This window comes from Argiope bruennichi, chromosome 3 (assembly GCF_947563725.1).
Source record: "Argiope bruennichi chromosome 3, qqArgBrue1.1, whole genome shotgun sequence".
NCBI lineage: Eukaryota > Metazoa > Arthropoda > Arachnida > Araneae > Araneidae > Argiope > Argiope bruennichi.
This window is the reverse complement of record NC_079153.1, coordinates 28,964,878-28,977,891: the sequence shown is the minus strand read 5'-3', so window position 1 is coordinate 28,977,891 and position 13,014 is coordinate 28,964,878. Positions and strand designations below refer to the sequence as shown.

Here is a 13,014-nt window from a genome sequence, read left to right as displayed (position 1 = left end):
ACTGAAGTGATGGAATAAACAGAAAGGATGAGGCGAGAAAGAAAGGGGGAGACTTTGGTTTTTGGTTCTGTGTGTGATGGCCGGATCCTGAACTCTTGATATTTAGCATTTTTAAATTAGTTTGGTTTTGAAATTTCCGGAGGATGTTAAACCTTTCTTTCATTTATGCTTAATGTTAATTGTTGTGAATGTCTGTGAATAAATGTCTTGTGTGCTTTTAAAACTATGTTTTCCTTCTCAAGAGATTACAATCCCTATTATTCCCTTACCAAAATTGACACGTGTAAAGAAATCCCCATCAGAATCTCACAGTATATAAACACTGGGAAAAATAATTTCTTCCCTTTTTAGCTTTTTCTCATTTTTCGTTCTGTGTTGGTGTGCTCGTCTCTGCTGCTTGTACATAAATCATGTCTCCCGGGATGGAATAAAACGGAGTTAAAAATTCAGTGTCACGGCTATGCTAAAAAATTATATGTTTACATATTATATATATATAATTCTAGTCAAGTATCAAAGCTCACTTGATGAAAAGAATTTGAGAAAAATTGTTTTTCATAAATTACAAATTCATTTGTATCAGTATTAAATGATTAAGTAAACTGATAAAATTATAATCAAGTAATTAAAAGTAATTATGCAATATTTAATATTAATTGAACTGTTTAGCAGCTAATCATTAAATACCATTCCGAAACTTTTTAAGATTTTTTTTTTATATACATAAGAATTATTGACAAAGGTTTTAAATACATTCAAAATGTGATTTTTTTTTTAATTTCATATTTGAGGAAATGATATAAGTAATTCACAAATTCCTAAATATGCAGTAGGTAAAGATGTTTTATTTACAATAAGTAGTCTATTTTTAGTAATGTCAGCACTATTTTTTTCTCCATTTGCAATTACATAATCAGATACAAAATTATAAAAATTCATATTCATTCAGTAAAGAATTTTAAATTATTTAAATTTAGAAGTTTTATTTTTATTCAAAGAAAGATATTTTAAAATAGATGAAATTAATATTTAGAAGATATCAAACAGAAAATATTAAAGGAATGGAAGGTTAAATGTGAATACTTTAAAAAGATGAGATTTAAAATTATGAATAATAATCATTTGAATGATAATATAAATAAAAAAATGAGGTAGATTTAAAAGCAGAAACTTATAGTTATCATTTTTAAAATTTTCACCATCAGTATTAATTCCGATGGAATGAGTATTCAATTTCCTAAAAAAAAAGTATCGTCTATTTATCTTCCACTTTATTGACTGTTCTCTAGCTCTTCGGAACTTGTTGATTTTGATCGGTTTTGTAAATAAGGTTGATTATAAACATAAGGAGGATACACTGAAAAAGAAATTAAAAAAAACAGTCAAGGCAAAAAGGACATTTAATCATTACGTTGACATTCTTCAAAAGGAGAAAATATAACTATTTACAGTCAAAGATATTTGTACAGTCATTCAATTTACACAGAATTATTACAAAGATGAACATAATATATAAATTGTATATTATTAACATATTCAAGAGTTTGTTCATGACACAATCAAACTATATACAGAGATTGAATGACTATGCACCAAAAAAAAAAAAACATTAAAGAGATCATTTATTTATTCCATAGATTGCGAATAAATTCGATCCACTACGTACCGAAATAGAACGACTAATTATTTATTAAATATTTTCTCTAGAACGTCGACTTAATATAATTGTATATATATATATTTCATTATTCCAATACAGTGTATGCCGCTTAATGTGATCCCGGTTAAAGTTACCATTTGCTTTACATCATCAATCTAAACCCATGTATTCAAAAACACGAAAAATATTCATTTAGTGTAATCGCTACACAGTTTAATGTTATCGGATTTAAAGTTAATAAAAGGATCGACCCTTCATTTAAAACTAGCGCTTGTGGTTAGAGCCTCTTCCTCCATTTATAAGGAAACATTTGCAAGTCGGTTTCCAATGGGGTGGGGCTAAAATTTTTTTGTCTGTACAAGAATGGTTTGAATTGATTTAAATGGATAATTATGCTGCCTGGTATATCTTGAAGCATGTTGTACAGCCATAAATCACTGCTGCCTGCGATTGGGTTAGGAAAACAATAGACATATACGTAATAATATCTCTTAATTTAAGTCTTATTTAATTTCCTAATTTTTATCCCATAGTACAGGGGTGGCGAACTTTTATTGATCAACGTGCCATTTTTTCAGAAGAAATGCCTAATGAGGTACAGACGTGCCATCAAATAATTTTGGCCTGTGATTTTTGGGAAGATAATAAAACTAAATACTAACAATTCAAAACTCTTTGTTTACCACAAAAAAAGTACATTTTGCACTGTATAATAGTAAATGTTTTAGTTATACGTGTCATTCAAATTAAAGTAGCATTGCGACTTCTGTTGTTGCAGATTAGATGACAAATAATTTATATTAGGATTGTAAGATGTTCAGAATGCACGCTGAATTGGAGTCATCTGCCAAACGGTTTCTAAGCGATTCTTTAATGTTATTCCTCTCTGAAAATGACTCGCAGCCATAGATGAGAATATGCTTAAAATAGAATGAGCCAGCTTCTTCAAACACTTAAATGGTTGAATCGAATTCCATGTTTCCAAAATTTCGTTACTGGCATTTTTACTTATGTTGCTTCTTAACCTTTCTGATTCAATCAATTCCAACTTTTTCCTGGTTTCAATAAATTTTTGAACCAGAATTGAACTGGACTGGAAGTCAATCAGTTGCATTTCAAATTCTTTGATTTTCAACCAGTCGAATTGGGACAAATTCAGTTTATCAAATGAAGTCATATGCAAGCCGCTTTGCAAACCGTAAAATGCACACCGTTTTGATCGGCGGCGGGCCCAAAATATTGTGTCGCGTGCCATCACTGCTTCGCCATCCCTGCCATAGTAACTTCATGCTAAAATGTTTTCTTATTTCCTGATCCAATTTCTACTTTTTACTTTATTATTTATACACGCGCTCTATGAAACTGCTCACTTCAGCAGATTCTCACGCTCTGAGCGCAGAGATAAAAATCCTTAATGTTTGTAACATTATTTTAAAGATACCTCAACTTCCTTCTCCTAAGTCGACACGTGTCAAAGAAATCACTTAGGGGAAAATTTTTGGTCTTTTCCGCTCTTATGTCGCGATGTAAACTGACGTCAGTTTTATCAACACTTCTCGTACATAAAATGCCTACCGTAGCGAAATAAATTAAAATATCAAAAGTCTTCTTTTCAGCCAAGTAAATATTAAGTTATGTTTACATTTATATATAAGGAACGATACGAATGTTAAATATAAATTTGAAATTTTCGACAAACTTTTTTGAAAAAAATCATATAAAGCCCAGAGATAAATTTTCTTTTCTTGATGTGATAACAATACAATTGATTTCATCCAATCTGGTTATTGTTTCCAGTCGATTAATGTTATCAAATTCTTAAATGATCACATTAAGGGCAGTTACTGCATGGATCAACCAGCCAAATATACTTGCTTTATATATTATATTAATATCTCTCATTTTATATTTTCACTTGCGAATAGATAAAAATACCCTCTCCGAAACCCCATGATTGGATTTACAATTCACTGGACAAGAGGTCGGCAACCTGAGTCTCCGGAATCTTGAGCCATCCTCTTAATGTATAATATGCATAATATTAAACTTAGTTAACAAAATATTAAAATTAATTTGAAAAAAAAATTCCAGAAGTTTATTATTTGTGAATAACTTTCTATTCTTATTTACTATTTATTATTAGTTGCTTATTCTTACTCTAAAGTCCCTTCTTTTAAAGACGACAATTTTTAACGTCACGAGTTCAAGTACACTCATTCGCTCTCTAAAACAAGAAAGTCGAAAGAAAATGTTGCGTCATTCACATAAAATAGCCCACCTGAACTTATTAAATTATTATTATTATTAAATTATTAAAAACTTCATACATGTAATCGAATTTTTTGATCGAATTATTTTTGCATAAATGCTCCCGGACGCCTTTGGCAGCTAATTAATTCTCCAGGGTTAATAGTTACTAAAAATTTCGATATTTATAAGATCATGGAAAAGAGCAAGAGAATTTAAAAATGGCCTCACTTTTTAAAGTTAAATATCAATCGTAACTGTAACAAAATTTCAAAATTTTTATTACATGCAAACCTTTAAGCAAAACCTATTCAACACGGAACAGTAGTTGAATTTTAATGTCATGATTCCGAGTAATGGAAAAAATGCCAGGATGATGTATTAGTAGCAACAACGAAAATGGTTTTAGTTTCAATTCAACGATGGAATTTATTGTAAAATAAGCATATAATATATGTAATTTTTTTTTAATTGGAAACATTATATCGCACAAAAAATTTCAGATTATTGGAAAGATATCTTTTTAAACTTAAAGATCCTTGTTGTAAGGGAGGTGGAATGTCAAAATTTACACTAATTCTTTAATTAATGTTTTAAGCAAAATTTTAAGAATCGCCACAAAGCGCACATTTCAACTCTCCAAAAAGTATATGTACCATTTGGTAGATCTAGGTTATGGCCAATAGAGGCCAACTCATAACAGCACCCCCAAGTACAAATCTACCTTTATTAGATAGATTAAATAATCGGCTCAAACATTGAAGTCTGCCATCTTGTTTAACAATAATAACAACGTCATATTCATTCAATTTTGATAAAAGTTTTCTAGTAGTTTAACATAAATCTCATTAGAAGCTACAAATTATTCTTATTTTTGAAATTATGTTGTAATTTTATTATGCATTTAAATATTTGAAATTTTATCATGCTGCTCACGAAAGAAAAATAATTTAGTTGCAAGTATTTAAAATCTTTCTTTTTATTTCAACAATCATATGTTTAATAATAAAAATTAAGTTTATATTCATATATATATTAGTTCTACGCCAAATTTCCAAAAAGTTTCATTATCTAAATTGCTGACTTGAGACTCTACAAATATTATTTCGATAAATAGTGACTTACAAATGACTGTTTGTGACAGAAAGGTGGTTGCCGACCACTGTACTAGACCCCCTATACATATCACGAGTGTTAAGTAGAATTCGAATTTGAACCGAAGTCAGATCCTCACCATCGTGGGCCATCTTTTAGAAATTAAATATTGATATATATATTTTGAATTCCACATATTCTGTTTGATCAGAAAGATTGATCCTTACTTCTAAATAAAGACTGCTGTTTAGATATAGTCGACTTGTTTAATGTCATTTTCCTACATTTCATAAAATTATTTAGTTTGGGAAACTTTAAGGCTCACTCAATTTAACTTCTGTATGAGCACACAAATAAAAAACATCATTCAAGTCTAACGAAATCTAAGACACCCTCTTTCCTCAACTTGCGCTATCTAATGAAATCCACGTGACAAATAATTATTCTTGTATCCGCTCTGCGAAAGTCCCGCTTGTGGTAGAGTACATTCAAATAAATATTAGATATCAATCACTTATTAGTTTTAACTGGAATGCAAATCCATAATACTTGATGGAGAGCTGTCGTATGGAGAACTGTGGGGTGGAGCTAGCGGACCGTGAGGCATCATCATAGCGTGTCCAGGTATCAGCATGGCTTGAGAGTGAGGAGATCTCAATTGTGAATAATTGGCCATGTGACCAAGAGTCATGTTCTCCGGACAAGACAGGTTCTGCAAACCTGAAATGAGAAGTAAGCATCGAGTTCATGTAATTCCAAAGCACAAAAGAAGATAATTGATTCGCACATTCAGTGTCCATTATAAATCAGTACAAATAAATTCTGGATAAATGAAGTCTCTAAAATAAGATTTTCAGTACATCTTTGATTTACTAAGATATTTAAGCTCTCTATTAAATAGCACATTATATTTAAATAGTGTTCTTATTCCAATCCATATAAAAACATAAATAATCCTAATAAAATCTTACATACTTAGGTGCATACAATTGATTTTAGACTTAAATTACTTTTTAACTGTAGGTTTAAAAATAAATATTTATCTCATTGGATGTACGATTCAAATCATGCCTTCGTAAGCAATTAAGCTATAGCCGTTCTTTAAGTATTAATTTATTCTATATTCGGCATTACATTCTTGTCTCTTAGTGGACCACTATTTGGTTCAATTCGATTTTAGTGATTCATTTTGATATGAAAGTTTGAGAATATTGTGAACTGAGGTTATGCTATTGCAAGAAAATAAAACTTGTAATGTTATTATATATTTACATCGCAAGTGTATATATTTATATATTTCTTGAGCACTTTACTAATATGTATAATGTTTTCTATTACTGTTAATTAATCTGAGATTTTGATAACGAGACTGCAGACCGACTGGATGGGCATATCTTCAAATATTACATTAAATAACCTTTTTAATAAATTTATATTATATATATGATCTAACTACAAATAACACTAAATTATATAATAACTTTTAAATTTATGTATACTTAATTTTTTTAAAAAATTACTTACTCGAAGTTCTAAGGTGCATTGGCGAAGCACCCTCCATCATATAACCCATTGCTGTCGATTCTGGACTATATGCTGCTCCAGGGGTGCCTATAGAGCCACCTATCAAAAAAATTTCATCATTGAATAATGAAACATAACTTAAAAAAAGAACGTTTTCATTGACAAAAGTGGAAAAAAAATTAGATAACTTTTGTCTTATTTAAATGTCGATAATGGACAGTTTCAATGAAAAGAAAGATAAGGTACGCCATATTTTGAGTAATTTTTTTTTAACGCAAAATAGGCTTAGCTTATAAAGATTTATTCTCTTAGCTTATAAAGATAAATTCCACTGATTCATCCTTGTTTATCGTGCTTCGTACGATATATTTATTAAAAACTTTATTAGACAACAGTATTTTTTTTTTTTTTTTTTTTTGCCATTGCAAAAGCTATCAACTTAAAAATTATTTTAAATAATACTTACCAGCTCTATTTGATTGATCTATCATAGGCTGAACTATTCTTCGTCTCGCATTTATAAACCTAGAATACAGAGGAAAATAAAATCCTCAAACTATTCACTTTAAACATAAATATGAAATAATAATTCAAATCTATCATTTTGAGAGATTAGAAATCATTTAAATTATTTGGAAATACATTTCTAATAACGGCATCTAACACTTTTAAAGGCCCACATTTTTACTTAGATGATTACTATACTACACTACGAGTAAATTCTGATTATTTGGTCTTATTGGGCTTGAAATCCTTATTAAGGGACGAAGCTATGCGGTGCATAATGTTATCATACGTGCAAGAGAGTTCTCCACTTCTTCATATATTGCCCAGCGTATAGAATGCTTTGAGTAGCTTTGATATAGATTAAAATAAAGAATTGGATCCTTAAATAGGCAAAGAAAGCAATTGTTAAGGGTCCTACATTCTCGATACTTTTTACGTGTTCTCAAAGTAATGCAATTTTGTGTCTCTATTGAATTTGTAAAGGGACTCGAGTTTATTCTGATTAAAATCATAAATTATTCCCATTTTGAAGTATTGTATTAACAACATTCTGTACTAACTATCTTTTATAAATTTTATAAATTACTTTATAATTCTTTTAAATACTGCTTTAGAAGTTTAGTTTAAAATAAGTTTTAGTTTAAAATAGTTTAAATTTAATAATAGTTTAAATAATTAGTTTAAAATAAAGCCCAATTCTATAATTAAATAAAATTCAGATTGTGTTAAAAATATTCTCGCTTTTTTTATTATTATTTTCTACAAAATTATTTTTAAATTATAACATTGCAATTTTTTCTTCTCTTCTTTTTATTCTCAATATACAGAAACCAAATCTCTGAAAAGTGATCCCCATTTTAATATTTTATTATATCGGCAAAATATTGAAATGCGTTTCTTTGTTCATATTTTCATTGTTTCCCTTTTCATTATAACAATATTTATGTTTATTTAAATTATGCACTCTTTCTTAATTTGTAACATAGTTACTACTTTTTTTTTATTTTTATTTTTTTATAGAAGATTGATGAACACAATTTTACTTCCCATGCTAACACATTAATGACATAACTCATGTTCGACAAGGGATTATTGTACATTTTGAAGAATCGTAGACAAAGCCAGAATCTTAGTTCTAATGAAATTACTTACTGCTTTAAATTTTGATTATACAGATTGTGGATTGTGTGTGATACGGAAGCTTAATATTATTACTGTACCAATTGATTGTAAATATATACAAATTCTTTCAAAAATTATTTCGAAACTAGTGGCCATTGGCGATCAACTGGTTTGCCTGTAATATTGGTTGAGTTGATTTCAATTAAAATTCTTATGCATAACTTAATGCTCGTGTTTTCCTCAATTAAAAAAATGTGAAGGTCGTTATGGTTTTATACTTTGTTTAGCTTATTGGACATTAAACATTCGTAATAGAGTCAAGTTCCATGACGTCATAGGGCTATTAAGAACGTTACTGGCTAGTTTATCTATCTTTTGTTTCCGCAGTATTTTAATTTTCTTTTCTTATTCCTCTTGTAAATTATATAGATATTAAGCAGAACTTTCTTCCTTAGCTTTCAACATTGCAAGAAAATCACACGATTAAATATTCGAAAAAAACAATGAAAAGTTTGAATTTCATTTCAAAAATGCATTTATTGTTGAAAATCGTTAAAAAAAATATTGTTAAAAATTATCAAAATTCAGGAAAAATTTCAAAAATTAGATTGGTGTTATTAATAAAAAGAAAAAAACTTTTAAATGATCTAAAAATCAGTTTTAAGTAAAAGTGTTTAGGTTGAGATTTTTCTGTTAGTTATAACAGAAAAATCTCAAAAAGTCGCTTAAGTTTTAATTAAAATTTTTTTTATGAATTTTAATTAAATAAAATGTTTCGAAAAGTACATTTCCATCCTCCAAGGTTGGTAGCTCTCTGTCAACTGTTTGTTTTGTAACACTATCATGATTGAAAAAATCTTAAATTATCTGAATGCAAATACCTCAATCATTAAATCGATTTCAATTGATTTCCATCAGCTCATAAGAAATTTCTAGTGCAACACACACACACACACACACACACACACACACACGCACGCACGCACACACACACACATACACATACACGCACGCACACGCACACCTTTATTATTAGTAGAGATGGGCGCCATATTGTCCTTTAGAGGGAATTATTTTTTTATTGGCCAGCATAACACCAAAACGTATCAGTTAGACAAAAAATTATAATCCAAAAAATAAGGAGACGAAATTGGATGATCATGGAAGAAAAATGGCCCGAGATGCTAGGCAACCAGCAATACATATTTACAAAAAGAAAAAAGCAGACTATCCGCAAGAGGGTCGGTTAATTTTTCATTTCTGGTGTCTCCCGTTCCAATAATTCCGGCCGATTAAGCTGAAGGCACCAAATTTGGCGAGCGTGTCATCTTCCGTGCAGCCTGATAGTGACACCGCGCGGTATTTATCGTGGGGGGGGGAGCATGGTGCTCCCGGAGGGTGTCGGATGAGGGGTGCCAATAATTTATGGAGCGAAGAGAAAATCCCTGGAAATCGCTACCATAAATCATGACAGGGGAAGGGAAGAAGGCAAGAGTTTTCTTTTTCTAAAGGGCCGGAATGGTGGAAGGGTTACCACAATTGGCAAGATTTTGCACCAATTGTTGATTAAGGAATATTATAGTTAAAATCCAAAAATTGAAATTAGCGAGGAAATTATTTTAACTATTTTTTTTACAACAGCCTTTCCTGTTTTATATTTATATTTTGCATTTGATATCAAAGAATTATGTATATCCTGAGAGCATTTTATTTTTCCTTTGTTCAATGAATTTTTAAAAAAATGATTTAAAGAGGCTTTATTTTGACTATTTTATGACACAATCTGAAAAAAATTAATTTATTTTTAAAAATCTCTAAGCTACAACATTATATTAAGTAACATATTTGGAAACACTGCATATCATCCAACAATGATTTCCCAGTCATCATTAGCACTTCTTACCGATATGTTACATTTAATGCAGTATTTACAAACTATTGGAGAATAGATATTCCAAGAAATTTCATTAATTAAAAAAATATTTCCAAACGTTATTCAGAATAATTTAACTGACATTTATTATCGATCAAATATATAATAGAAATAATTTTTTTTTTTAAAAAGTCACATAACGTGATTTTGTTGATCAAACAAATTATTTGTTAGACAACAATTTTTTTTAATAGATAGCAAGCACTTTTGCTTCTTTTTAAGTCATCATTATTTAACATCATAATAAACTCCCATATACATTTTTGTAATAAGGAGAGATTCCAATGTTTTTGTATTCATTATGGAACAAGCCCATTTTTTTTCCCTAACTATAAAATTTCCATTAATACTTACTAGCATCGCTTTGAGCGAGCTTTCGGGTAAATTTATCTTCGACGCTTATTGTAGTTTTTAGTACATATTTATTTTTTGTCGTTTTTTATTATATATTCGTAACTCCTTAATTTTCACCTATAACAACAACGAAAATTCGGTATCTGTATTGGAGGATATGACACTGCTTAATAAACAACTCGCATTAAAGACAAAGAATGTAAAAATCATTATTATGCTCAAGTGTATTACCATTGCATTTTTAATTAGAGCTTTGCATCAACTAAAAAAAATCTTAATCCCCATTGAGACCTTCCATCGTTCTTTATTCTAACACAAATATTTTCATGGAAAATTGTCTCAGCGTTCTAGATAAGATTTTTGTAGTGTCATTAAATTTTATGAGATTCCAGACCATTTAATAGTATATTGAAGATTATGCGGTTACCAGATAGTTAATATGTTCAAGGCAAGCTTCATACGTTATGAAGGATATCTTGTTCAATTAAAAATTAAAAAGTCGTCATTTTTATTTATCAGCTAATTAATGTTTGACCAAAGTTTAATAAAGAACAGATAATTTATCAAAATTCTTTAATATCGAAATTATTTAATTTCAGGACATATTGCATATACATTTTTTAATGAATACTAAAAAAAGATTTCAAAAAATTAATATTACTCTCTCTCTCTCTTTTTTTTGTTTTTTGTTTGTTTTTTTTTGTATAGAAATTTAGGATTTATGTTGAGAAACTATTGGCAAAAACTTTTTTTTGTAAAGTTAATCTCTAGTTAAATTTGCTGTAAAATATTAGATCTTGTAATTTGGAATTTATTACTCATAACATTATTTGAATTAAATTAAAACAATTGAGCAAATTAACGTTACTACTTTTATTAATATTAAACTCTGAGATATGATATTACATATTCACTGATCTGGTTATTCATTACATTTTCTTCTCACTGATCTGGTTTGAGACCCCACCCCCTCCTTCCTTTTTTTATGACAAGATATGCCTTGGAACCTTATTAAATCTGAGATTTAATACTTTGGTAGGATTTGGCATTATTCATTTAAAATCCAATAGATGCAACAATAACAAGTCGACCTTGTTTCACACTACTATTATGAAAACGAATTCATGTTATATTACATCCCCAAACTGTCATAAATAACTATTCTCAGATTAATATTGGGTATTGCAAATATACAACCATCTTAAAACCAACATGTGCCGAAGATGTTCTCCACAGGTCGCCAAATGTCTCTCGAGGTTTCGACAGAAAACTTTTAGGTCGCCAAGCGTTCCGGCAACCCGGGACCGGATCGGGATCTCCGTTCTGGGCGCATCGATGCAGAAACTGGGGAGCTTTGGCGATAATCAAGTTAATGAAACAGAAGGAGAAGTAACCACGGCGGTGACTGGCCGCTTTTACACGGGCTCGCGCACGGGCCATTTGTATCCGTTCTAAGAATAACAAAGTGGTGGGCTTTACAGGGGATCGATCTCCCCCCCCCACTCGGGATCGATATCAAAAGATTTAATCGGTTCGCTCTTCCATTGTTGGTTTGCGCGATTAGAAGTCACCAAAATGGGACATTCGCAAATCACTCGGCCTCTCGAGAACATGGGGATCCGATTTGGAACTTTTCTGATTTTTCCCACTGAAATGATATTGTAAGTGGTGTGTTATTTTTTAAACAATAATACTGATTTGCAACGTTTTTTTTTTTTTTTTTGAGAAAGAAAATCCTCGAATGATTCAAAGGTTAACATAAAAATTAATACATCAAGATAAGTGAAAGGTTATTATTTTTTCTGTAAACATTGGCTTCAATCCCTAAAATGCAGAGTTTTCAAACCGAATTATTAAAAATGTGCACAGCCATGCAAAAAATTGCTAAATGTATGCAAATTACGTGAATATAAATAAAATTATATTAAAATTGATCCAAAAAAGAAGTCCAGAATAATTTACTCCATTCCTTAAAAATCAAAGAGACGCCATTTTACAATGCAACCTTTTAGTATGTATCAAAACATTAAAAGATCCCCTTAATAATATAATAAAAAAGAGAAATCCTTAGACATAAAATGATATGGCACATAATTATTTTGCAATAATCGGAGAGAACTGGGGAGAACATTTGGATTAATTGTAGCTATACAGCAATAAACAGCATAGTATAAGATTTGGAAAAGCACTTAAAAAATAATTAAGTCATCAGTATCACACCAATGAATCTTGTATCGCCTAATAGTAAATCTCTTCTTAATAATATCTAATTTTGGATGACTAATTTTCTGAATTGAAAATGAAATTATAATTCTAAAGTTAAGTAAATATGAACCCATGCAACGACATTCTATAATTACCAAATAATCACTGAGTTATTAAACTGATATAACTATAAAAATATTAATTACATTCTTCAGTGTTGATATAATCGAGTGAGAAAAAACAGGTTAACTTTTCTTTTTCGTAAAGCACAATGTATTCTACAAAACAGGATCCGTTAAGCATACATCTTTTATCTCAAACTTCTTTGCCATTTTAATTCTTTCTTTCAATTTCTCTATGTACAGTA

At 29.7% G+C, this 13,014-nt stretch overlaps 1 protein-coding gene across 3 annotated transcripts in view; it reads right to left on the bottom strand.

The window, feature by feature from the left end:
• Positions 1 to 1,051: 1,051 nt before the first annotated feature.
• The window catches only part of LOC129963171 (homeobox protein Meis1-like), a 133,886-nt gene continuing 121,923 nt past the window's right edge, over positions 1,052 to 13,014 (bottom strand). For 2 of the 3 annotated variants that reach the window (XM_056077310.1, XM_056077309.1), the window contains exons 11-14: positions 6,993 to 7,051; positions 6,527 to 6,625; positions 5,552 to 5,722; positions 1,052 to 1,357 (exon numbers count right to left, since the gene is read on the bottom strand). In XM_056077310.1, the coding sequence (XP_055933285.1) occupies positions 1,272 to 1,357; positions 5,552 to 5,722; positions 6,527 to 6,625; positions 6,993 to 7,051 (415 nt within the window). In that variant the 3' untranslated portion in view covers positions 1,052 to 1,271. The remainder of the gene's footprint in view (positions 1,358 to 5,551; positions 5,723 to 6,526; positions 6,626 to 6,992; positions 7,052 to 13,014) is intronic. The other variant, XM_056077311.1, reaches the window with a different exon arrangement.